Source organism: Cavia porcellus, unplaced genomic scaffold, assembly GCF_034190915.1.
Source record: "Cavia porcellus strain 051 isolate PalLab524CR breed Dunkin Hartley unplaced genomic scaffold, mCavPor4.1 scaffold_22, whole genome shotgun sequence".
Classification (NCBI taxonomy): domain Eukaryota; kingdom Metazoa; phylum Chordata; class Mammalia; order Rodentia; family Caviidae; genus Cavia; species Cavia porcellus.
In genome coordinates this window covers 18275893-18302731 of record NW_026947505.1, presented here as the reverse complement: position 1 = coordinate 18302731, position 26839 = coordinate 18275893, and the positions used below count along the sequence as shown (strand labels likewise).

Below are 26839 nucleotides of genomic sequence, written 5' to 3'. Positions count from 1 at the left end.
AGGGAGAGTCCCTTTCCATGAGGACATCAGGAATCTAACTTTCTGGTGTCCTTTCTGTCTGGGAGAGTGTATAGCCCACCAGGACCTGCTTATGGCCCACTAGGTATCCACTTTTTCAGAACTAATAGCTGGTCTAACGTTGTCTGTTTCTTTTCTTTAACACCATTCTGTATTATGAGACGCTTTGTCACTAAGCAAGTAATCGCAATGACTGGCTTTTTCTCTCTGGGTGGAGAGTCTTCTGTACAAATGTTTATAGTTCTGTCCATTTTTTTTCAGAATTTCCTTTATTTCAGAAGAAAAACTGCTACACTGATCGTTGATGTCCCCCTCCCCTTCACAAAGCTCCTCAGCTGCCATTGTCTATTGTTCCATCAGAAATTGCTGAAGCTCCTCTGTAGACGATTCCTCTGAGTGTTCCTCCACCAATTCACTGTCCACCTGAAAGCCTAAGGACTTACTGTAGTGACAGTGTCATCAACCACAGGGTGCACTGAAGGCTCCAGTTCCTCTACACAGCCTTCAAAATCTCTCTGCTGTAGGAAAAATCAAGCCACTCTTTCTTCTAGGCAGATCTCAGTGTCTTTAGAAAGACACTAGCCCAGGATTTCTCAATTAACCCCACACAGAAAAGGATGGTGCAATGGTTCTTTTAGAATTCTTTAAGGGTTAAATTTGGAAGCATTTCAGGCACAGCTCCTTGGTGTATAGCTTCTTAATGTTTAGCTATAACTTGCTCATCTATAAAAGGCAGTAGAGGAGTTGTGTTAAGTGAGAGTAACTTGACTGAGATCCATGGGAATTTGTCAGCATTTCCTCTTATAAACCTTGTGGGTGAGCAGGAGCATTGTCCGTGATGAGAGATCCTTAAGTGGTAAACCTTTGTCCTCTAGGTACAGTATTTATTAACAGTAGCTTACAAAGCCTCCTTGATACACTCAAGAAAAAGTGCTCTTGTTACCCAGTTTTTGTTGGATCTCCACATAACCCCTATCCTGTCCTTCATGACTTTATGTTTTCTGCACACTCAGCCTGATAAACCAAAAATCTCAGCCTGATAAACCAAGAAAGGCTTTGAAGTTACCACTCACATTGGCTCATAGCAGTAAGGTTAGCCTGTTCTTCATAGGCTTGTAGCCTGGCATTTTCTTCTGTTCCTGAGTAATGTGTATTCTCCGGTACATTTTCCACCAGTTTCATCACAGGTGAGACTTGATGATAACAAAAGTGCTTCTCTGTGTCATTGTTTCAAAGTGGCTTATTTAACTTTCAGCAGCTTGTTTTTCAGCACTGGATGCTTTACCGTGCTTGGTTATGCTCTGAACCCCAGTTCTTGATTTACAATTGTGAAGCCACCCCTTACTGCCATAAAATCTTTCACCATTATCACTGGCTGATAGATTATCCTTTATGAGATCTGCATTTATAGCCCTAGGTTTTTCATAAATTGTAAACTCAGGCTCTAAACTGCTTTCTTCTTTCATTTATTCACACCAATAATAACCTTTCTACGTTGCTTAACACTGTTAATCATGACTTACTAACTTGAATAACACCTTTAGCAACACTAGCTTCCTTATTCAAGTCTTTTCTTCATAGATTGCTTATTTGGTGGATTCCTGTACATTAGCAAGATAGGTCACACAAATGTGACCCTCATAGTTCTCAATTTCTTCTTTTCAATTGTAGTTACTTTCTTTAACTTCCCTTCCTTCCTTCACTTCTTTACAACTTTTTGGGACCATTTTGATAGCAGTAGTCATAGTGATTATAGAAAGCACTAAAGTAAGTCATATCCACAAACATGAGCTTCTGGGCTCAGATGGATGCTTATGGATGCTTACATATGGTTTTCTGACATTGCAAGTCTTTGTTTAAAACCGCACAAGCTACTGGCATTTGGCTCCTAACTCAAGGCTTTAATCGTAAGTTAAACCTCAAATTCCAGTCCTAACTCAGGTTGTTAATATGTGAGGCTGGACGTAACTCAGGGGTCCACTGTAGTCTCAGTTCACAGTATACAGAACTTATGAAAATTATTTACCTCAATATATTTTCAGTTTTTAATGAAAATTAGTATGCAGATAGATAAATCCTAAAGAGTATCAATTGAGCATTTAAACTCTTTTATTACACCTTTGGCAATTTTATTGTTATTTCCTTAATAACAATTATTTAATTTAATTTAATTATTTAATTAACTTAATTTTCTGAAATAATAGAAAGAAATCTCAGTCATTTTCTACTCTTTTGATTTAGAACCTTTCCGCCATTTTCCACTGTAGCTATGTGTCATTAATAATACATAGTTATGTTTTGATGTTTTATATAATCTGATGCTTGCCTTTTTATGTCATGAGTTTTTTCTGTAACCACGTACCTAACGTTTTTATTACAATAAAACCCCTTCAGAGAGATGTTGAAAAATCATTGAAAAAGTGATGAATGTTTAGTGTACCCAGGGAAATAATCAAAGACAAGATCAAGATCACTGGTTGCCTAGGTACTTCAGGGCCTCTGTAACTTGTAATCTTCTGTACTACAGTTTATAACGAGGTTCTCACTTCTGTTCACCAGTGAGGCCATTTGATCCTAGACATTTTTCTCTGGAGAGATTTTTTTTTAAAATTTTTATGGATTCAGTATCTACAATAAATATGAGACTTCTGAGTTTTCATTTCTTATCTTGTCTGTATTGTTGAGGTAGACTTTTGCACTTTCGATTATATGGGCATGAATTTTTAATGACACACTATTATTATCTTTTTCAGTTATAACTATGGTCATGTCCCCTTTTCATTGCAAATTTTGTACAATTCTATTTTTTTGTCTATACAGCTTTGATGACTTTTTACAATTGCATTAGTTTTCTTTTTCAAATGAGTAATGTTTAATTTGGTAGATTTTCTCTAGTGGGAGATTGTTATATTGCATGGAATTTTGCTCTTATGTGTCATGTTTTAATTTTCTTTTAATTATTTTATTTTTAATTTTTTCCTAATTTCTTGAAATGGATGCCCACATTATTATTTTAGTCTTTTTTATTTGTTGCTATATTTATTTGCATATCTACCTTTATACGTGGATTTAGGTGCATCTTAGATGTTTTCATTATTTTATTTTTATTGTTTTTTATTGAAAATTATTTTTCAACGTCCATTGTAATTTTTTTTCTGTGACCTACAGGTTGGAGAGCAGTGATATGCTTAATTTCTAAACTGTTGAGTATGGATTTTTTTCTCACTTTTTAATTTTATTTGTTACTTCCACTGTGGTCATTATATATTTTTTTAATCCTTTAAAATCTCAATTTTTGAGACTTGCTGTAACATTTGTGTACTTGGGAAAAATGCAGATTCTGTAGTTCTTGGCGTTAATGTTGCACATATCGCAGTGAATCTTGCACTTTTTCCTATCTGTGTCAAGGCTATGCTATTCATGGCACTAACACATAGTCTTGGAGCTGTAGAATGTACTTTACTGTTATAAGTGTTTCTCCCCTTGAAGCTTATTTTGGTACTATCGCTGTCTTTAGTTTCATTACTATTTTCATGGTGTAGCATTCCACATTTTGTTTAGTTTCCTTAAATTTGAAGCACATTTTCTGAAAAACATATTTTTTAGTTGTTTAGTCTTAGGATTGGATATTTAATGAATTTTTTAGTTGTTTAGTCTTAGGATTGGATATTTAATGAATCTACACTAAAATTTACACTGAAATTTGAGTTCAAATGACTGTATTCTTATCTGCTTTCTCTCTTATCTTTTACTAACTTTTTTCTCATGACTTTCTCTATACAAATTAAAAAACCCTATTTAATATTCATATATTCTCTCATTATATACTATTCTAGAAAGTTTGTTACCAATTACTATAAATATTATATCATACATCTTTCATTTGTTAGAACCTTAAAGAATTTCAACTCAACCCATTCTCTTATCACTTTTGTCCTATAACACTTGTGTTTAGTTCCATGTTTGTATTAACTTTTAAAGAAAGTGATTGTTACTACCATAAATAGGAATTATTTATACACCCATCTAACTTTTTCTGATTCTCTTCACTCATTCTTTTGTTAGCATAATTTCACCTGAGGTCATTTTCCTCTTCCTTTTGTTTCATATGAAGACTTATTGGTGAGAAATTCTCTGAACTTTTTCTGAAATTTCTTTTTTTAATATTTTATGTTGATGATAGAACTCTTGGTTGGAAGCTATTTGCCACATTCAAAATGTCATGTGATTATCACCTGCTTCTCACCAATTCTGTTGTGATGTCACAAGAAAGTCTCATTGCTGCACCTTTAAAAGATTTTTTTCTATTGAATTCAAACTTCTATTCAACACATTTACCAAATGCTTAATTTCAGTGGTTCCATTTGTTAGTTTTAGAATTTCTCTTTGATTGTTTATAAAACATTTTCCAGATAACTTCACCATTTGGTCCTCTAGATAATACTTGCTAACTTTTCATTTCTTATGAGTTAATTTTTGCAGTGTTTATTTTCAACACAGAGAATATGGCAGATCTCTTAAAGGTAAGATCTGAAAAGCGTTTATCCCATTTCCCTGTGGACCATGATCCTACAAGACCTAGCTGATTTGGCCTCCATGATTTCAACATTTATGTTCTCATCAGTGCTAGGATATAGCTGTCTCAGACTTCTGCTCACCTCTAGACAAGTCAGTAAATACCTTGAGACAAAAACAGCCAATTCTCTTTCTCTGTTTTCCTTTACACAAGTCATACAGCCTTGATTGCTCTCTAATAGCAGCTCAGATAGTTTTCAATATCCTTTTTTCAGTTTTTATATTTGCTGTATCTGGGAAACACAAATTCAATTTTATTTTATCTATAGTTTAAAGAAACTAGATCCTATCTGATAGGTTTTATTCTGAATTTAAGGGTATCCTGAATTATTACCTTAATATTAAATCATATTTTGGTAGATTATTTAAAAGGGAAGAAATAATATTTAAAATTAGAACTATCTCAGAAAATCTGGGTTGCTTGAAACTGCCTGTAGATAGAAGGAATCAAAAAAATCCACCTTTCTGGGATTTCACACACTAACAGAAACAAAACCTGGGGGGAGAAAAAGGACACAGAAAATTGAGTAAATGTTTAGAACCATGAAAGTGTCATGATAAAATAGGGCAATACTGTAGCTTTCGAAAAAAAAAAATTGCTATATCTGTGTATTCTCTCTGTGTGTTTTTGAAGTGCTCCTTGAACTGGTAGCTTAGTATCAGAAAGGGTTAATCAGAGAAAAAGCCATATAGATTCATCACCAGCAGGAACAAACAGGTCTGTGGAAGACTGGAACAAAGGCCAGCTTGGCTGGACACAGTGACCAAGGGCCCAGGTGATCCAAGACAATGCCAGGAGACAAGAGAACTTGTTTAGCTTTTGTAGAGAGCCTGCAGTCATGATCAGGCATTTAGAGTTCATTGGAAATATAATGAGACACAGACTGGAGTTTAAGCAAGAAGTAGTATGGCTTCCTGTATTTTGCTGGAAATATTACTCTGATTACTAGAGGTGAGACAAGAGTAGGTGTCAGTTAGGAAACCACTGCATTTTCCTGACAAAGATAAAGTGGTGCCTTGCAGAATGGTGGGAGGTACAGAGACAGAGTGGGAAGCTGGGATTTCCAGTGGGGTGCATATGATCAGATTTGATGAATGTGGAACAAATATGGAGAGCGAGGCACAAAGGCTGACTCCTAAGATGCTGGCCAGAAGAAATGTATTGTACTGTTACAGTGCAGACTGACAGAGATGGCAATAGATGGCGGGTGGTAATTAAGGGCCCTGTTTAAACTTGTTATGCTTGAGATGCACCCTCAGCTTCGTGTGGAAATGTTAAAGAACCAACCAGATCCATGAATCTAAGGTTTCAGGGAAAGATTAGAAATAATGATATGTCTTAACTATCACTGGCAAAGGAATTATGCTTTGCATAAGGGAACCTGGAAAGAGTGTACAGACTTAGAAGGAGGATCAAGAATTAAACGCCAGTCAGTTCAGATTTAGAAGTGATAGCTGAATGATACCAACAAACAGGGAGTTGGCGTCACAGCATGAAACCACAGAAAGACAGAACTCAAACCACTCAGGCACAAGCACACCAACATATTTTTAAAGCCTCAAAAGCTAAATTCCAATAAATATCATCACTTTTGTAAAATTAAGAATCCTTATTAAAGTAGAATGGATTCAAACAATGAGAGTTAATTTGGAAGCTTTTATCATAGCAATATCTGCTAGTGTTCAGTTTATTTACTTAAAGAAATGTTTGGTCTGTAATTTTTCAATTAAGGTATTAAAAAATAGAACTGTGCAAAAAAATAAAAGTAGGTGATTTGCTTATCCACTGGGTTGTGTCTAAATAGTAAAAGAAATATGCCGTATTCCTTTGTTTAAAATATCACTTTTGCCTATACAAATATTTTAGTGCAGACCTTATACCAAGCTGGCTGTCGGAGTCTCATTTTACATTAACCTCAAATCAGTCAAAACAGTGAACACTGCAGAAATATAACACAACCAAAGAAATCAGTCCAAAACACTAATGAACCCTTGCCTTTCAGTATTGAATATTACAGTCACACTCATGCAATGGGTCAGCTTCAGGGTGGGAGGCAAAAAATGAACAGCCGTCAAAATGCAATGCACGTGGTGAATTAAGCTGTCTACTTCCATAGTATTTACTATTTCCATATAAAAGTTGTGCAGTAATGATTTGGAAAACATAATTTTATCTAAAATATTTAAAATAGAATTTCAAACTGTGTCCTATCGTCATGCTCATCATCACTGTTCATAATTCGATCCATTTCAAATGATAAACAATTAGATCCATTCACATAAAAACAATTCACTTAATGATCTTATTGGAAACATGGGAAAGTTTAGGAAAGATTAATATAGAAATTAAAAATAAAGTTAGGAAGCGAAAAGCTGCTTCTCCACTGAGTTTAGAATATACCAAGAAGATTAAACAAGTGACACAATATTTATTTACTGTATAGAATAACTTAGAAGTTAATTATCTACTTCTATAGTTCATGTAACAGATTTTACAGAAGCTTTTATAAATAGTTCATATCCTCATATTAGTATTTGCCTCCACCAATCGTACTAGACTCCAAGTGGCTCTATTACTGCTTTACACGTGTGTCTGAGTAAATCTGAATGTGTAGTGACAGAGAGGGATGGAGTGGATCACGGAGGCTCCATTTGGATCTGTGGTATAGAATATCGTATATAAGAACCTCACAAAGCTCCCAAAGTCATCGTTAAAACAAGTCCTACTATTTACGTGGCCTCTTGATAGCTCAGAATTTTCCTAAAAGTTATGGTTATTGGTATTATTTTTAGTGCTAAGGATGGAACTCAGGGCCTTCGCACTGAGCCACGCATCCATGTCTGCCCCTTTGTGAATCAGGTCTTGTTAAGACATTAAGTTGCTCAGACTCTACTTGAACTGTGTTCAGCCTGCTTCAGCCTCCCAGAGTCCTGGGATCCCAGGCATATAACACTGCACTTGCCTGAAAGCTGTTATTTCCATCAATGTCATTCCACAATCATATCATCAGTAAGAGATGTTTTCACTTTGCCTCAAGAGAAGTCATGAGTTAGGGGTTGACTGATGACGGGGCATGTACATGGATTTAGAGAGCATGAAGATGGTCTGGGAGATCTTATACTGAAGGAGATAAACCACTGTGTATTTACCCCAACTTATGCAACTTACATCAAGAGTGAGCCCTAAAATAGTCTGTGGATTTTGAGTGATGGTGATGTGTCACTGTAGCTGCAATTGTGGCAAATGTACCGCTCTGGGGGGAAATGTTGGTAGGAAAGGCTGTGTATTATTTTAGCTGTGGGTTTATGAAAACCCTTATCTGCCTGTTCTTGTGGTGAACTCATCATCATCCCACACAAAATAAATGAAAAATCCTAAATAAACTTCTTATTCCCTTACGGTTAAGGATTATCTTTTTGAATCATGAAATGTTTAACATTTGGACTCTATTTTCTCTCATGATCAGCCTCTCAGCATATGCTGCAGTTCTTTTAGAAACTGGTTGATAAAATACACATAACATAAAACGCCTCATGTTACTGGAAGCACACACTTGGCTACAGGTACATCTGCTTCATAGTGCAACCATTATTAATGTCCAGATCTGGAGCCTGACCTGAGCCCTGATGCCCTCTGAATAATGGCTCCATGTCACCCTCCTGGCAGTGGCTGGCAGCCACTGCTCTACCTTCCATCTCCAGGAAGCTGACCACTTTGATTACCCACACATGGAATCATGCTGTTTTCACTGTTCTCCCATGTCACAAGAAGTGTCTGAATTTTCTTTTTTGAAATGATGAATAATGCCCATTTTCCATGTATGACACATTTTGCATTCCCATTCATTCTTGGATGGATACTTGGATTATTTTCCACTTTGAGGCTGTTGTCCTCATGCTGCTATGAAAATGTGCATGTGAATATCTGAAGCCTTTTATTTTCTGTTATATACCTAGGAATGGAATTGCTGGAGGCACGACAGCTTCATTTTTAATTGCTTAAGTGTCTGTATTGTTTTCTGTAATGGTTGGACTGTTGCACATGACCACCACCGGGATGCTAGAGTTCTAGTTTCTCCACTCTCTCATCCACACTCGTTAATTTCCAATTTTGAGTATTTGTTTTGTCTTTGTGAAGTTATCGTCCCAATGGGTGTGAGTTGGTAAAGGCTTATGTTTTTAGTCAGAGCTCCCTAATATTTTTTGAGCTCAATTTGGTGCATTCTGAGACATACATAATGATTTTTGAACCACATACTGTTGGAAAGAACAGGAGTGATGAGTAACCATGTGAAATTGCAAAATCTTGAGACATGACAGACACAACATTGTGCTAAAGGAAATTAAACCCTGTGTAGTTTTATCCAGGTTGCTGAAATATATGATCAGTGAAAATTGCATGGAACATTAACAATAATCAGGTAGTGAATGAGTTATTTTATTATCTGCATAAATCATGGTTTTTATATACATAGACTAAATCTATAATCTGGACTTAAATCATATCTGGACTTAAAATAGAGGAGTTTTTTGTCACTAGGGAGTTATTGAATGTACTTTTTTGAAAACCTGTCTTATCCTAGACACTGGACAAAATGTAAAAAACTTGTTATTGCAAATGGGAACATTTTTGCACCAGAGATTAAGCATCTTGCTTATTTCACAGTGGGATTGCAACAGAGACAGCGTTCAGCGTAGATTTCTCATTCAGAGCTTGACCTCCACATTGCAAATAGACATTTATGGACTTTAGTTTCCAGTGAAAGTCTTTGGGGAAAAGAGCATCAAGGTTTTATCCTGTATTAAAAAGAAATCCGTAGTTAGCATTCATTGGGATAGTCTTACCAAAGGTAACACTAAGTTAATACAAAGTATATTAAAATGTAAAATTCTCCTCTTAGGTGAAATGGGATTTATCAAAAATGATACTAACCTCTAACTTAAATATTCATAGGTACAACCTGGCATCATATGTAGAAACTTCAAATGTTTGTGTGGATTCCTGATTCCCTCAAAATGTTTTGGAGATATTGTTTTATTAAGTACTATTTATGGGTCATCTTAAGTATTTTTAAGAAATTTTTAAGACTATGTGGGTCTTTAATAAGAAAGCTTAAGGCAACTTTAATTACAATAGATTAGACACTGCAAAAAGAATTGAGAATGTCATTGATCCAATTTGATCAAAATAATTCACAGAAGTTTAAGTCCTTGTTGTTTGATACTTAGTGGGATTGATTGATTTTTTCCTAGAGAAGAACATTTAATTTCTCTTCAGTAATCACAAGGAAAATTGACCTGAATTATTACTTTTCAGCAAATCATTTAAAAGTCTTTCTTATTTAGAGATATTACATACAATTTTAGCCTCCAAATTTCTTTTAAAAAATAGAACTTGTAAAGATATAGGAAATAATATAATTTTAGACACAGTAAATAACATGACTTTTATATCATAATTAGTGTGGGAATAAAACTATGGTTGCTAAAACTGCTTCCTCAAAAATCCCTGGCTTATCATAAATTCATTTAATCTATATGGAACTTTAAGTCATACATCAAATTCAGAATATTTCTAACATGTGTGGAAAACTTTACCAAAAGAATACTTTTTACTTTAAAGAAATTAGTCCTGAGTGACTGGCTTAAACAATAATATACATTATATAGTATGCTTCTTTTGGTACCGGGGATGAGACTCATGGCCGTGCGCTTGCAAGGCAGAGGCTTATGCTGCTGAGCTAAATCCCCAGCCCCATGTAGTATGCTCCTTAAAGGTAAAAAATGTAAGAGTTCTTGACAATCCTGTTTTACATTTTTCTACCTTTTACATGGATATTGATAGCTGGCATATAGTGGGTAAAAAATAATTTGAAAAATAGACTGTGTCTTAGTCACTTTTTACTGATCGCTGAGACAAGATACCTGAAGCCCAAAGTTGGGAAAGGAAAGGTTTATTTCTTACAGATTTTGGAGGTTTCAGTCCACACTCAGTTGGCTCCAAGGCAGGCAGGCATCGCTGGACAGCAGTTCACTGCAGCAGCAAACAACAAACAGGAACCAGCAAAGAGCAAGACACACCTTCTTCCTGCCATTACATCACATCCTGGCTCCACTCCTATGTGGGTGGAGCACTGACACCATCCATCCAAGCATTAGACAATGAACAATCACAAATGCACAATGCAAACTCATGAGGCCTGGGGCCACAGACATAAACAATGACAGACTGCTTTGCTAAATGTTTCTACCTTTTAGCTTTTCTCTGTGTTGCTGATGTAATTGTCTCAATTATATTGTCTCCTTTAAAGGTGTATAAATTGTTTTATACCCCCAAAATAGCATACCCTGCTAATCGAGTCCATCATATGTGTCCACTTAATGATCTCAATATTTTATTTTCTCATGTATTTTTGCTTGTTTGTTTTATAGTGCTGGGATTGAATCCAGGACTTTATGGTTGCTAGGCAAGTACTCTAACATTAACCTATACTCTCAGCCTCACCCAAATATTTTAAACCTCCAGTAAAAAAAGGGCACAGTGTAATATTCTTCTAGTAGAAGCTTACTTTCAAATTTCCAAAAGAATCCAATTTCAGCAATAACAACAACAACAAAATAAATACACATGTGTTTTGCTGTTGGTTCTATAAGATGGAAATTCTGTTTGGGGCATGCACTTAAGTGAATAATATTCTAATGGTATCTAAGCAGCAGAGCAATAAGACTCTATTTACAGCCTTTTCAAAATTGGACAGTATTGTCCATTTTCTGAGAAAAAAAATCCTGTCTTAATTGCCTTGTTTCCCATTAAAACTTTTAATTTCCAACTTATTAGTGAGCTATACGACTACATAAATGTACTTTTTGTCTAATATCTCCTTTTTTATATCCAATTACATTTTACTATTTTCAGAATAGGTTAAGTGAATATTTTTCAATTTTATACCTGAAACTTTTGGTTATTCTTTGGTATTTTATTTTTGATTATTTGTATCATATGTATCTTCAGCTTTCTGCTTTGAAACAATCAGGTGTATTGTAGATTATTTTTCTCACGAATTTTTGAATATAAATTGTTTTTCTGTATTACAAAATATAATTAACAGTATTAATATTTCTGAATATTTCCTCCTGTTCTCACACATTACAGATGCACACGTGCACACACATAGACACACACACGCACACGCTTTGTATGTTGATATCAGAATGTAGGTAGTTTGTATCCTGTTTTGCTAACTCTCTATTTCATGACTACCTTCCGTGGTGTATCCATTCAGTCTTGTAAATTTAGCCATTTGAAGACTGAATTGCAAACATAATCTCAAAGGCCATAGTTATTTTTCCAGGCCTCCAAGGGTATAGGCTCCCTGAAATGCATGATAAAATGCCTTGAACAGCATTCAAAACTGAGCCAAACCCACCAACTTCAGTGATGTTCAGTGCCAACAGTATGAGCTTAAAAGCCAGCAATATGAGCTCTGTTACTAAGTGGTCCATTCCAATGAATAACATAAAATTTAAATATATTCTACCATTTCATTTAAAGTCTTCTTTCTTCATTTTCTGTTCATTACAATAGATTCCTTTTCCAACTTAACAGTTAATGACCTATCCCTGCAGAATTATATAAAAATATAGCTGAGATGCTATGTATCAGGTAGGAAGTAGGTGAAACTATCAATAGTGATTTAAGAATCATTATTTAATGAGGCTTACAGAAAGCCAGGTACTGTAGTGGGCCCCCACACAGGTAATGTTTAGTGAACTTCAACCCATAAAGGAAGTATATTGCTATTGCTTCTGTCCAGATGGGGGGGGGGGGAAGAAAGAGGTAAGAAAGGTTAAGAAACTTGTCCAAGTGCCCAAGGCCACTCACTGCCACAGTGCTTCTGTCTTTCAGCCAGCAGTTATGCTAGAATGTCTAATGGAAGACACAGATTTTATAATTTAAAACAGAAGTGTTGATTTCCTTCCTCAAAGTATGCAATCTTTCAGTAAAGGTCACCACTCTTACTCCAGTTGTTCAGGCACGTAAATAAAATCCTTGACTGTTATTATCCCCTGCCCCGTGCCTCTTAGTCAAGCCCGGAAAACTCTACCTACCGCACAGATATTTCTCCTCCACAGTAACTTCCCCATATTAAGCACCTTAATTGAAGTCACCTTCATTTCTCTCTCCACAACAATAGGAAGCATCTCATATCTGGTCTCTGTTTCCACATTCTATCTCCCCAATCCCCTTACCAAAGAGCAATCAAGGTAAAGATTTAAAATTCCAGAGTAGATCTCACCAGCAGGCTGCTCAAAACTCCCCAGTGGCAGGCTGATCTGTTCTACCCAAAACGCATAGCCTGATAGCCTTGGGGTGGGTATGTTTCTTCAGCATCACTGCTGACCACGCTCATTCTTGTCATTCTGGCCACAATGGCTTTCTTGGGAGGAACCAGTGTTATTTCTTCACATTTGCCATTTCTTAGGACCTTGACATGACGTTATCCCTCAAATCACCAGTGTCTCTGCTAAAATATCACCTTCTCAGAAGAGCCTTCTCTGCTCAGCATCTAAATTTGCACGTCTTAACAGTTTATTTTGTCATTGCAGTGGTGTCCTGGGAAGTGTGTAGGCACTGAATCTCTAGTAACAACCAAAAGCCCTGATTCACAGGGTTAACCAGATTCTATGAAGTAAATACACCCCCGGCAACTGATTTCAGGTTAACAACCTGATATCACTGGACAAAGAATTGCAGAGATGTAAACAGCTGGCTTATGAAAGCCAATGTTGACCCTCATATACCACTGGAATATTACTTATTATTCTAGAGGATAATTCACAAGTGAGGAAGAAAAGGATGGTTTTAACTCTATCATATTTCATGACCAAGGCTGCCACAGTAAATAATGTGTTGTTCAATATTTGTAAAATAAATGGGTGATGGAATTAATACTCTGTGATCTTTCAAGTATATGCAGAAGTAGAAAGTAGTAGAATCTGCAGTAAGAATCATAGAGAAAGGTGAGAATGTCACCTCATCCCTATTTGAATGTTCTCCTTTAATCCTTCCTAAAAAGATTACTGTGCATGTAGACAATTATATTCTGTTCATATTTAAATAATTTCATTTATGTTTAGGCTGCAGAATTTGATCAGAATTTAGTCCAATAGCTTGTATACTTTAAGCATTACATTCATTTCTAAAAAGTATGCTCATGTCAAGAATATCTACAATTCAAATCATGACCTTCTTTTGATTTGTTCTATAATTTAAATATTTCTGACCCAGACACTAAAAAGATTAACTCAAGAATTTTAATAGCCATGTTGCTCATCTTCACTTCTGTCAGAGATGATATTTGAAGGTATGAAATGCTGAACAGACAAAGGAGGAGTTCCTTCTGCACGAGATGTATGTCAGATCTGCTTTCAATAAACGACTGTATTTACTTCTTCTTGTTTATGGTCACTATTTGCAATGCCATTCAGTCACTTTCTGAATCACAAGGCCTGGGCTCAGGAAAAGTTAATTATCCAACCTTATGTGTTCTAAGGCAGTTATTTCACGACTACTCACTGTACGTTTTTGTTTATGAGAGTCTTGGCTTCATAGTTTTAAACATGTCATTATACTTCCCAGGGTGTCTCTCTGGACAGCTATATATTTGCATATGTTTATGGAACCACAGTGTGGGTGATCTACCATCATCTTTTCTCTGCTATATGGGTGGATTCAGCTTTTGGTGTTAGGTTTCTTTCCTGATGATCCTGTGGCTTTGTTCTTTGTTGTGAAGGAACTATAGTCAGACTGCTAAGCAAGCACCATGGATTATATTTTTGCATGAGTCATCATGAATGTGTTTGGTTCCAAATTGAGGAAATACTATTCCTCTTTCCAAAATATATACTTGTATAATTTCTTGATATTTTCTCCTATGCTTTGTAGCAAAATGTTTTGTTGAATAGTGATTTTAGGAACAGAATTCAATGAAAACATTTTGTCTTACTTTAGATGAAAATTAGTTTATGGTTTTTCCAAGCATGGCTTTTCCATAAATTCATCATATTCAGAGATAAATGAATGCTCATAGCAGAACACTTGGAATCAAAAGAGTCTAAACAATATTTGTCCATTTTGGGAACAACTCTAATTGTGTCTTGTGACACTCATAATCAGTTGAATTGGAAAGACTTCTATTGTAGTCAGGGGTTTGCAAAGAGAACAAGACAATACAGGACACATAATTTATAGTATCATTTATAATGCCCACCCAAGGAGTCAAATACAAGAAGTGCAGGAAACATGTCCACACACTATAGGTTTTCTGCAGAAAATCTAACTGAGGCCCTGAATACCATGGCAATAAGCTGCATGAGTTCAGCTGAAAACCTAGAGCTTATAACAATGCCTCCCAAAAGTCCAACTGGAGGCCTAGCGCCCACGACAATGACTCATGTAAGTCTGTTTCATGAATCTGTGCTGAAAGCTTTCAGCCGTGGAAGCTAGAGAGTCTATGCCAGTAGGCTGAAGAATCTGTGCCATTAGGTTAAGGGTTCTGCACTGGAGTCAAGAAGCAACATTCAGAATAAGGAAAAAGCCTCCCCAGAAAAGTACCACAGCCATCCTCAGGGACAGTAAGGTCCTGAGCTCCTCCAGCAGTGAGATCATCCAAGTTCATATCAGGAAGTCAGTGTGACAGGCTTCCTCCGGAGACTGAGCAGCACACATCTTCTCCTCTGTAGCCAGGAAGTGATGCTCAAAGTAAGGACCAGGGCTCCCCCAAAGTGAACCACAGCCACTTTTAGCATAAAGGTTCTGAGTTCCTTCCATGGTAATAGCTGATTTCATATCAGGGCAGCCAGCGTAACAAGCCCCTCCAGGAGAACCAATGCTCCAAACAATGACAACACTTAGGAGAACCCACAACGATACTCTTTCTTGCATGTCTCCTTTTTATGCTGGCAGCAGTCCTCAGGTGGGCCATCTGTGCTCCGCACCACACTGATTCAATTCAGCTGGTGTTACAAGGTGACCACCAGTTACCAATCCACAACAACTTCCATGTCAAAAAATTGTTCTTAAGTCACTTTTAAAGCTTATTTGTCCCCTTCCTACAGTAGGAGGTCTGGTTACATTAAAGGAGACACATTCTATTGTGACATTTAAAGAAAGAAGAACATAAACTTTCCTCTTTTGCAACCAGTTAGACCTCCACGAAGCACTTTGAAAAACCAGGAATAGGCCACTTTGCCCACAGCAAGATGCTTGTTTATAAATCCAGTTCCGAGAGCGTGGAGAAGCACTCTAAGTGTTGTGTGGTTTCTTTGGAGCTTCTAAAATCCAGCCCTGAGCACTTCATAAATCATCTTTGACGTCACATCCCAGTTATATTATGATTTGAAGAGTTTTTTTGACTCAGAACTGTGAGAAATCTAGGCAGAATATAGACTTCATGTTTGCAGGATAATTTTTATAGAACTTTTTTTTAACATGCTCTCTTAAAATGGTGGTCTTTAAAAAAACATTTGGTATTTTGTCACTTGGTCTTGAGAAAATGTCTATTATTATGTGTCATTTCTTATCTTTGTTTTTAAAGTTGTAGAACAGCATCTGATTGCAGCTTTCTAATTTTTCTGTTCATTTATAATCTTCACACTTCAGTGGGAAGTGAAGGCATCTCTTTAAAATTTGGGGTAGAAATCACTCTGAGAGTTACTTTTCATTAGAAAAGTATATTGTTTTTCCAATACTGGGATGGAATCCAGGGAGTACAAAGCTGTGTACCCACTCACTAACCCCTGTTTTGTTGGCTGAGCTTAAACATGGGGACTTCCTGCCTTACCTTCTCTAGTAGCTGGGATTACTGTAAAAATGCTACCATATCTAGCTGAGTGCTCTCTTTTGCAAGTTTTTATTTTAAAGGGAGGATGTATAATTTGGAAATATCTAAGCTTGTTATCTCAGTAGAATTTTCCTAAATGAATTTTGAGGGCCTATTAACTGTACTTCTTAATATTGTGTGATGTTTTGGTACTTACAGCAGTCACCAGAGGTCCCTTATATCATCTTAGAGGTGCATTCTGTTTTATTTCACCTACGCATTAAATTTAAAAAGCAAGTGAGCATTTGTTATGGATAAGCAATTACTTGACATTGATAGATTATTGAAGTTGTTGCTGCTAGAAGCGTGATTTGTTTTTGATGCTAAAGGCAAAACTGTTCTACTACAAAGCAAAATTAAATGTCATTAGGGATGTTCCTTTGGTGGTTCTAAATATAAAATGAGACATGAAAATATGGTTAGGTTGTAAATTACAATGTGGAAAATATTTATGTACTGGAATTAGTTAAAATATTCATAGAAATGAAAGGTACATATTTGTATCTTTGAGGCAAAATAGATAAAACTATAAAACTTTGCTTCATGACTTGCTAGTCATGTGAAATACAACAAGCTGGTTACTACATTGGTGTGTGATCCCTGGTATCACAGAATATGCAAACTTGGTAGCTTAAAAGAATAAAAATTTGTTGTCTTATAGGTCAGAAGTCTGAAATGAGTTTCACTGAGCTAAACTCCAGGCCACATTCTTGACTGGGCTTCTCTGTGCACCTTGAATTCCTTGGCTTGTGATCTATTTCATCTCTGTCCTTAAAGTCAGCAACACGTGAGGTCCTCCCCCGTTCTACCATCTCTTGCTTTTGCCTTTTTCTTTTAAGGATCTTGTGACCACTGGGCTCACCCAGATAACCCAGGATCATGTTCACATTACGGGATTTGTAGCTAAGTTATATTTCCAAAATCTGTTTGCCCTTTAGAGAGACACAGTCATAAGCCCCAAAAATGAACATCCTGGGACTTGGAGAGGGTGTGAATCTTTCTGCCACAGCCCACCTCTCTCATTTGCCATCTACCACCCATATCATAAAGTTCTTGTTCACTGAAAACATAGGCTGTATGCCAAGCTATCTGGCAAAAAGGAGAAACTAACTAGTATTTTCTTAAAGAAAATGTTATTTACAAATAGAACACTGGATGGTGTTTTGTTTACGAAACTCAAAGTGTATTAGAACAGAGGTACTTATAGAGGGCTTGGGGAAAACCTCAGGTGAGTTCTGTTGCTGAACACCCCTTCTGATTCCTCCCACTTCTGTTGTTTATTTTTTATTTGAAACAAAGGGCTATATTAGATTTTTTTTTCATTTGAGAATACCTAAATTTACAGTATATATTACTTTTCCAAAGAAAACTGGGGTTTCAGACAGGGGCAGAGCAGGATAATCAAAAGCTATGGATACTTCAAAGAAGGTGCAGATGGTGGGGGGAAAAAAAAGAGTTTTCCAAATGGATTACTAGTAACTTTCTGAGGTGAATATTTTAAGGTGGTAGGGTGATACATAGGCGGCAGGAAATTAAATAGAGAAAGGGTGGCTAAATAATAAACAACAGGAAGTACCAATTATTCTTAAGAAAATCCCTAGAGAAGCAAAAGACTGTGAGGCAGTGTACAGGCATGGAAAAACCTGGTGCCATTTCGTTTGTAACAGCTAAAATCTGGTGCATGTTAAATGGCTCTGATCTGCTAAAAGCATTCAGGAACCAAGATCAGAAAGTTCCACTCTGCCTTTGATTTGCTGTTCTACACTGTTAATATTATATTTCTAACTCTTCTCATCACTACAAATCTTTGCTATTATTCCCCAAATGCTTTGAACTCGTGATTTATCCACATCTGTAGTGTCACAAATTGAAGAATGTGAAGGTTCTTCTTACCAGGGTAACTACAGTGGCGCAAAACAAAGGCGGACGCAGGTATTTCTCCAGGGTGAATAATTTTTAGAAGGCAGGCTCTAAACTGTCACGTTTTTTATTTTCTGTGATTCACACCAATGTGGAGCACTGTGATGGTCTCATTGACAGGGCTGTGGTGTTCCGCGGAGGCCAGACTACCTGCTCTTTTTCCAGTAGCTGGTGTGAAACGCATGCTGAGTCAATGGCTCGCTCACAGGAGGCAGGTCAATCTTCCGAGACTGCAGATCGCTGCAAATGAGACAGAAGTGTTTGAGGAGAGAACAGATGTCAAGGGCAGTGCTAACGACAAGGAAAATGCTGGCTTGGGTTTTGCTGCACCTCACCCTCACGTGGTAAAAACTGAGAGCAACATAATGAAACCTGACCCACGAAACCCATTAATAAGAGGAGGGAGGACCGTGTTCACTCTGGTTTGGATTCTGTGTGTGGACTCCTACTTTTCTTATGACTGGACTAGAAGCTTTAGAAGCTCAGTGGCATAGTGCCTGCCTTACAAGTGTGTGGTCGTGAGTTCGATCCCTGGTACCGATTAAAAAAAGAAAAAGACAAAAAAAAAAAAAAAAGGAACCAATGATGTCCTTTAGAGTTGATAATAAATTATTAATATGTGCTTCTTGATCTCAGCACACAGTGGAGTCACAGCAAGAAGCAGAGTTAAGTATTTATTAAGACAATTAGGGAAATACATATTTCCACTTTAAGAGTAAGCACTAACTTACTGCTAGAGGTTATACTGTTATGTGGAAGGAAATTATTTGCTTATTAAAATGTGGTATGTTAGTAAACTTTTCTTATCCTCACTGAATTTTGCCAAACACGTACACAGAAACTAAGAGAAACACCATAGGCCCAGATTCACCCTGTACCTGTCCTCCTCCAAGAATTAATATTCAGCTCCCTCTATATCAGATCTAAGGATATCCACATACTGTTTTGCCTTTAGATTATTTGGAAGCAAACTTGATACATACCACTTTCTCTATGAATATTTCCTTATGTATCTGCGAAGGCCATAACTTCTTGGTAAACAGTGATTTTCATAACATTACAACTATGACTACTTCTTTAATATTAACACATATTCAGTCAGCATTCAGATCATCACACTATCTTCCAATGTCTTTCTGTATAATTGTTTGACTGAATCAGGATACTTAATGAAGACACATACTACAATTTTTTAATATCATTTAAATTGTAATCCATGACTTCATTATTTTTTTAACCTTTTTCCAATTTATTTTTGGAAGAAAGTGTGTTGCTTGTTCAATAGAAGTTTTCACATTCTTGTTTTGCTTATTGTTCCCTGGTAGTGCTACTTACACGCTCTTCTGCCACTGTATTTTATGCAAACTCTTAGTTCACTTTAGATTTTTTTATTTTTATTTAGCTTCCTTTTAGTGGCCTGATCACTTTATAGATGATGTCAAGTGTTTTCCTGTACACTGCAGAACTTATCTGAATGGTCCTCCTTCATGTATGTTACTGGTCGTTGCTGGGTTTTAGAGACGGTAGATCCAGTGAGATCCCGCCCTACAAGCAGAACCGTGCTGTGTGCCCTGGCAAGGTACCACTCACAGCTTGTGTACCAGTGTGTGACTCTACCCTCCTTCCATCTCAAGGTTTCCTTGGTTGTTTTTCCTTGCTAAAGTTTTTTTCCAAATCCTTTAGAACCAATTTGTCTAGCTCTGTGGGAATAAAACCTAACAGTTTTTGAGAAATGGCATTTCATTATCTTTGTCTATTAACTTAGGGAGAGCCGTAGAAGAGCTCTTACTTTTTGTGAGCTGGAAGTTGAGCTTTGCTTTCTGGTAGAGTGAGGTAGAAAAACCTTCAAATACTGTCTCTTGAAGAGTCAGGCATTCATCGAAACACTTCAAGAAACCATTTCAACAAATAATTGCAAGTTTTTCTCTTCAAAGAATTATCATTATCTGGTTAGGTTATTATTTCTTAAGAATTCTGAGGGGGTAGTGTAATTCATTTTCCAATCTATTAAGTTCACATGAGTTATTCTGAGTATTAGAGCTGTTTTAATTGGGAGCAGAGTGTTTCTGTCTCTCTAGCGACCCAGGAGCCACTTCCCCTGAGGTGAAGCAGTACATTCACTTACCTACACCTCAGTAAGCTCATGCACAGCGAGTAAAATGCACATTTGGTGGAGTAGAGTTAGATAAGTGGACTGCGCATTCTAATTGACTGACAATTACAAATCATTTTAGTATGCAAACTGGTTTTTCTTTTTTCTTTTTTTTGGTACTGGGGATCAAACTCATGACCTTGTACTTGCCAGGCAGGCACTTCGGCCGCTGAGCTAAATCTCTGGCCCTTTTGCAAAATGTGTTTAAATGAATTTTCCTGCAGATCAGAAGTATGGGCATGTAAATTCCTCCAGAGCTCCCCACCATGTCACTTTAGTTTTATTAATGTAAGTAAGAAACTTTCAATAGAAAATAATAATTAGACATCTTTTTTTCAAGTGGTTTCTTAAAGGTTAAAGCATTATTTTAAAACTTTTGTTATTGGAGGTTATGTCTACCTCAGGTCCAGTGATAGTGTTATCACAATTTAGGTAATTTTCTTAGCAGACAATTTGTAAGGTACTAGTAACTAAATATTGAGTTTTGGGAGGAATCTTTGCTGAGACTCAGGCTTCGGTTACATGCAGCGTAGCGGCAGTCAGGCTTTGTGTGAGTTCTCTGCTGCACACAGACTTCTGATGCTTCCTGTGCATTTCTCAGCCCTGCCTCTGTCATGCCTGCCTCTGTGCCGTTCTGGACTTCACCCAGGCTGCAGCCTCCCTGAGTTCTTGGAGTCTCGACCCCTGCTCCCCTTCGTCAGTAACTCTCACAGACCTTCCCGACAATGCTGACCTTCCCTCGTGCTTTTCTCCTCATTGTTCTTGGTTTTTCCTCTGTGTCTCTTTTCTCTCGAAAGGTCACCAGTGGAACAGCTGACAACCACATAAACCAGTTCAGTTAGCAGACATCAAGTGCATCTATAAAGCTTCCCAGATGACTCCAGCTTGAAAACTCTTGCTTTCCATGGTCTGCTCTGATCTTGATATTGGGTAGCCCTTATGAATTTGTGTCGGTATAGAAAAATCAGAATATTTGATATACTATTAAAGGCAAAAATACAGATGTGTCCCAAAATATACTGGAGATGGCATCACCATGTATGAAAATGTTAACATCTATAGCATGGGCAGGGGCAAAATGTATAACACGGCAGAACTCGCTTCAAAAAAGTAGCTTTGGTCTAGGGGCAACCATTTGCTATGACAAGTTCACAAATATTAGTACAAGTCAGCAGGCAGAGCTGAACATGGAGCAGACATTAGACAACCGCAGGCTGTTCTCTCAGTAGATGAGGCAGGAATAAAAGGAGATTATGAATCAGGCCTAGTGCTGTGAGGAGGAGGAAGAGTTGCTGTCTCCCATATGCAGGCTCTTCATTAATGTTTTTATGACTTTTATGGAGATAAGCACACAGGAAATAGAGGTCCTATGACCTTGTGACATCACAAGGGAGTTGTGCTCTGTACTGGCTCTTTTAGTTATCCATCAGTGACACTTGAAGTTCTCAATGAGATATGGGAAGCGTAATAATCTTCCATAGCATCTTTCCATGTCTATGCTTCTTTTGAAGATGAAGGCACGAGTGTGAAGGGGATATCTGAGTCTCGTAGCAGGGGATTTTAAAAATCCACTTTCAGCAATGCATGTGTGAGAAATTGGTGCTTCTGATAAGACTTATCCACATGGGCTACTTGTGGCTGCCCCTGGGCAGCATCCAGAATGCTCAAGGCGCCTTGATTAATTTGAGCAGAAAAGATTTCTTGTTCTCAGTGTTGTAGTAACATCATTTTACCTTAGACATGATGTGAAAAAAGATGGCAGACCCTTGTTCTATGTGCCAAAGACCATTGTATGTTACTCTAGGTCTCAAAGATTCTTCTGAAACACTATTCTCTAACTAGACAATAGAGGAGATCAGGGTGTTAAGACTTGTAATTCAGTGCTGCAGAGACAAAATACTTAATGACAGCTTTTCAGATGGCACACAGACGGATAACAAATGGAAGCAGAAATAAGAAGTCCACCTTTGTTGCTGAGAAATTTCAGGTATTTGGTGTTATTTGAAGAGTGATTTTGGATGTTTTTCAGGGACAAACTATGAAAAGTGCCCTCCCACAGGAAAACATTTGCACATCACAAAACATTTGACATATTAGGTTCATTAAACCCTAGCAATCTTAGTGCTTCTTATAATGATGTGGTTGCTTTCCTTGTTGTATGCCATAAAAAAACAAAGCTTTAGTCATCTGGAAATAAGGTATTAAAACTCCTGATTTTGAAGAGCCTTTATACTGAAAACATAAGAGACAGTTAATAAAAGTGGCAGAGATAGCATTAAAGAGCTATTTTATTAGGGCCATTGAAAATTTGTAGTACTTAGAAAATCACTGTTAAAATGTCATTCTCGGAAGCCTTCAAAGAAAACGTTTGTTCATTGTGTTTTTTCAATAATGCTATTTACAACACTAAAAAGTTTATTCATACTACTACATGCCAACAAATGTAATTAATTTTGCCTGAGATGTGAAAGAATCCATAGAAAATAAATGACAGTGAGATATTGTCTCAAAATGGAACTCCTTTAATGTTTTCTATGGCAGTGCCTGGATTTCCATGTCCCTTAATGCAGGCTGTTATATTAAATTATGGAAGAAGTCTGTGGGTTTCTTGCAGAATTTTTTTGTGCATTATTTTTCATCTATTATTCTAGAGCCAACCCAGAAGCTCCTAAATCATAAATCCAAATTGTAGCTCTAAGCGAATTTGGTCTCTTTGTATATTTGCTTGCTGAGTTGCTTTCTACACAAAGTTCATTACCCACAACCTTTGAGTATCTTTATTTTTCTTTCTTAGTGCCTGTGATCTCCAATAGGCTTTACTGTCCTTCTTATTTTTTTTTTTATCTTTTAAAAACTATCTCTGTGTATTTCTTTCTCTGGAAGGAAAGCTAACACAATACAGATACAGATCCTCTCTTCCAAGCAACACACAGTATTTTAATTCATTATCTCTTCCATAGTTTGGTGTTTGGAAAAGAAACATTAGGAAGTACTGAATGCAAGAGTTTAAGTAATTTTCTCAGCTCATGTGCACATAGTAAAATGAACACTGAGGAAAAATATGGCTTAGTTCCTGCAAATCACAAAATATGCTGGTATCGACAGGGATCTGAGTTCTAATAAAAAGAGAAGTGGTCAGTGTTTAAAAAATAGCAGTAACATGAAGGTATGTTACAGTGGCTTTGATTATTCACCTAAGTTTAATGGACATCAGTTACCCATCATTTCAAAAATTATAAGAAGGACTGTAATACATTTAATGATATAAAAATTGGAGTCCATGCCATGCAGGTGCTCAGAAATTCATCTGCTTTGTTGTTTTAGGATTTCTCCAGGAATACAGTGGGATTATCCACAATTGGGACCTGGTAGTTTCATATTTTATAGTACAGACTATTCTCTCTGTGCATTCATTATCCATTTGGTGTTATTCAATCTCCCCGTAAGAAAATTTCATATGCTGAGTTGTAGAATACAAGCTATGAAAAAGAAATAATTCATATGAATGATACTTAAAACATTGTAGTTGATGGAGAATGTTTTGTGTTACTCCAACTTTTATTGTCTCATATTATTTTTATTTGAAAATGATTTTATTTATAGAGCAAGACCTCCAAATTAATGCAAGTAATATAGCAGAATATTAGAATGAAGGAAAAACTCTCTTTGTTCTCTGATGCCTCATTTTAAAACACCTGAGTTGACAGATTTACTATGTCCATATATATCTGCTCCCAAAGTCTAAAGTCCCAAATAGTCTTTCAACTATTTGCATCGCACATTAACAAGCATGTCTGTGTGTGATCAATCTGTATGCTTTATAAGTATGAACTTATCCATATTCCCCATTCACAATGGTGGTCATTAAAACAGACTGACGAAAGCCTATATGAGTTGAACTTACGGTACTCGTCCTTCAGCTGGCTGTTTGTTATCACTGAAAACTCTACAAGGTTCGCTATCCCTTCTTGTGTTGGTTTCTTTTTTCTCCTTGCTAAGACAAAATACCCAACACCAAAAATGAAGGAAGGTAAAGTTCGTTTAGCTGACTCTTTGTGAAGGTTTCAGTCCATAATCGGCTGGCTCCAAGGCAGACTGGCTTGGCTCAGAGACAACACTCGAAGGCAGCAGCCAGCAAAAGCAGCCAGAGCAAACAGTGGGGAACAACAAGCCTCTTCTCCTCTCCTACATTGTAAGCAGGTTAACTCCTCAGCAGATGTAGCACTCACAAAATTCTCTTGCTCCCCTCTCGCACTGGATGAGGATGTTTATGAAGAACCCTGGCTCCCTGCTGTGTCTTTTAGTTGAACCTCTCAATTTCTCAAGTTGACTTAATGCATCAACCCTAACCCTACCCTACACAAATCAAAGCAGGTACCTTTGCGCTTCCTCTCTGCTAGGATTAATCATATGTTCTCAAGGAGAAAGAAGCTTTTGGAATATTAGTCAACAGTGATTTATTAACAATCCCACAAGCTATTTCACTGTTTTAACCACCAACTTTTTGGAGTCTGTTCCTGAAAGATAAACATTGACCCTAATTTCAGTCATTCAAAAGTGCGCACATGCCGTGCCCTCGTTCTCATCAACTTGTCTGATGATTAAGATCACAGCCACTTGTGTCATCCCTTCCAGGTGGGCATCCCTTACGTAGTTTTAGATCCAGCCCTGTAGAGAATACCATGGGTACTGTCCATGAAGATCTCATTTTTGGAACGAGGAGGCAGCCAGAGCTGACTTCGGGAACTTTCCTCTGAGAACTCCCTTTGTGTCCCAATACCCTTTTAATCTCTCAGTAGTGGAGGGTCCTATCCCCCTGTTGTCCTTCTGGTTATGCTCTCAGTGACCTCAACCCCAGAGTTTAGAGCTGTCAGATTCCCTAAGTCTTACAGCATCTGCCAATGGAGAACAAATCCCATTGCTTCACTCCTATTGGACTTTCCACGCTCCACTGTTACCATATATTATCAATGCATTTTTGGTGGGAAGGTAATTGAAAGTAGTTTGTGTACCTTTCTCCACGGGACATGGCACATAAATGCCATTCAGAATGTTGGTTCATTATTCTCTTGGACCTTTCAACAGCATGGGCACTGTCATAAAACATCCAAGAATATCTCTGTTTTCCTCCATTTCTGTGAAGTTTTGAAAGTAGAAGATTGCTATATTCTCTCCAGTTGTCACTATAGATTTACAGTAATGATACTTCTTTTTTTTTTACATACTCAGCTCTTGTAAAGAAAAAATGCAAAAGCCTTTTACTTAGTATGTTCGAGGTGCAATCAATTCTCTACGTTTCACTGGAATTTCTTCTCCATTATTTCTAGTTGAGGATGTAAACAAATTAACACTTATTATTTACTGCTGAGCTCTTTGCCGGGTACTTTACATGTTACCTCATTGAATCCCAACTGCCTCTAAGTGGTGTGCTCATTTCCGACCTTAATTTACAGGAAAGAAATTGAAGAAGTCAAAGAAGTCATCTTCCCAGGTTCCCATGAGCGGTGGCCTCACAATTTCAGGACAGATTGTGCCTCCACAGGCCTTGGTTGTTTTTGTTGTAGTAAATGAAGTCATCAAATCTGTACTTTTAAAGGCTCAAGTAATATAAATAATGTTTTCAAAATTATGCAGCGCTGTCCACACATGTAATTTCTATTGCATATTTTCATTGGCCCTGATGTCTAAGATGAATAAATTGGTATGCAGTGAAGGCTTTCACTGGCAGTGATTACAGGGGACCTTTAAAGATTAGGTGAAATGATGCCAATACTTTGCTGGGGAATTCAAATCTATCCTTAACCCTTCACTTTTAAAGTCACTGGTATCTAAATGAAACATTTTCCTGGCAAAAAGCTATGAAATATGAACATGCAATAGTGAAATCATTTCACAGAACCTAATAAGGTTATCGTACAAAATCAGAAATGAAATCTCCTGCAGTATTTAGTCTTCAGCAGTATCTAGTCTTCGTGTCAGTATCTGACACGAAATCTTGAAGACTCTGGAACTCAAACAGTGCTGTGGCTGCTTCTCCCCAGGTGTTCCAGATCGCCTATGTTATCGTGAAAGCAGCCAACTCCCCTCGGCCCGGAAACTGGATTTTGGAGCGCTCGCTGGACAATGTGGAGTACAAACCCTGGCAGTACCATGCCGTGACTGACACCGAGTGCCTGAACCGCTACGGCATTTATCCCCGCACCGGTCCCCCGTTCTATGCCAAAGATGATGAGGTCATCTGTACTTCCTTCTATTCCAAGATCCACCCGTTAGAAAACGGAGAGGTAAGATG

General features: G+C 37.2%; 1 protein-coding gene and 1 long non-coding RNA gene across 7 annotated transcripts in view; one reads left to right on the top strand and one right to left on the bottom strand.

The window, feature by feature from the left end:
* Lama2 (laminin subunit alpha 2) overlaps positions 1–26839 on the top strand; it is a 553946-nt gene that overhangs the window by 144271 nt on the left and 382836 nt on the right. For all 6 annotated transcript variants that reach the window (XM_063232872.1, XM_063232874.1, XM_063232873.1 and 3 more), the window contains exon 4: positions 26589–26831. In XM_063232872.1, the coding sequence (XP_063088942.1) occupies positions 26589–26831 (243 nt within the window). The remainder of the gene's footprint in view (positions 1–26588; positions 26832–26839) is intronic.
* Positions 9011–10696, bottom strand: LOC134472064 (uncharacterized). Its single transcript, XR_010041887.1, has 2 exons — positions 10559–10696; positions 9011–9390 (listed from the first exon to the last, which is right to left on the bottom strand). It is a non-coding gene; the product is annotated as an uncharacterized LOC134472064 (long non-coding RNA).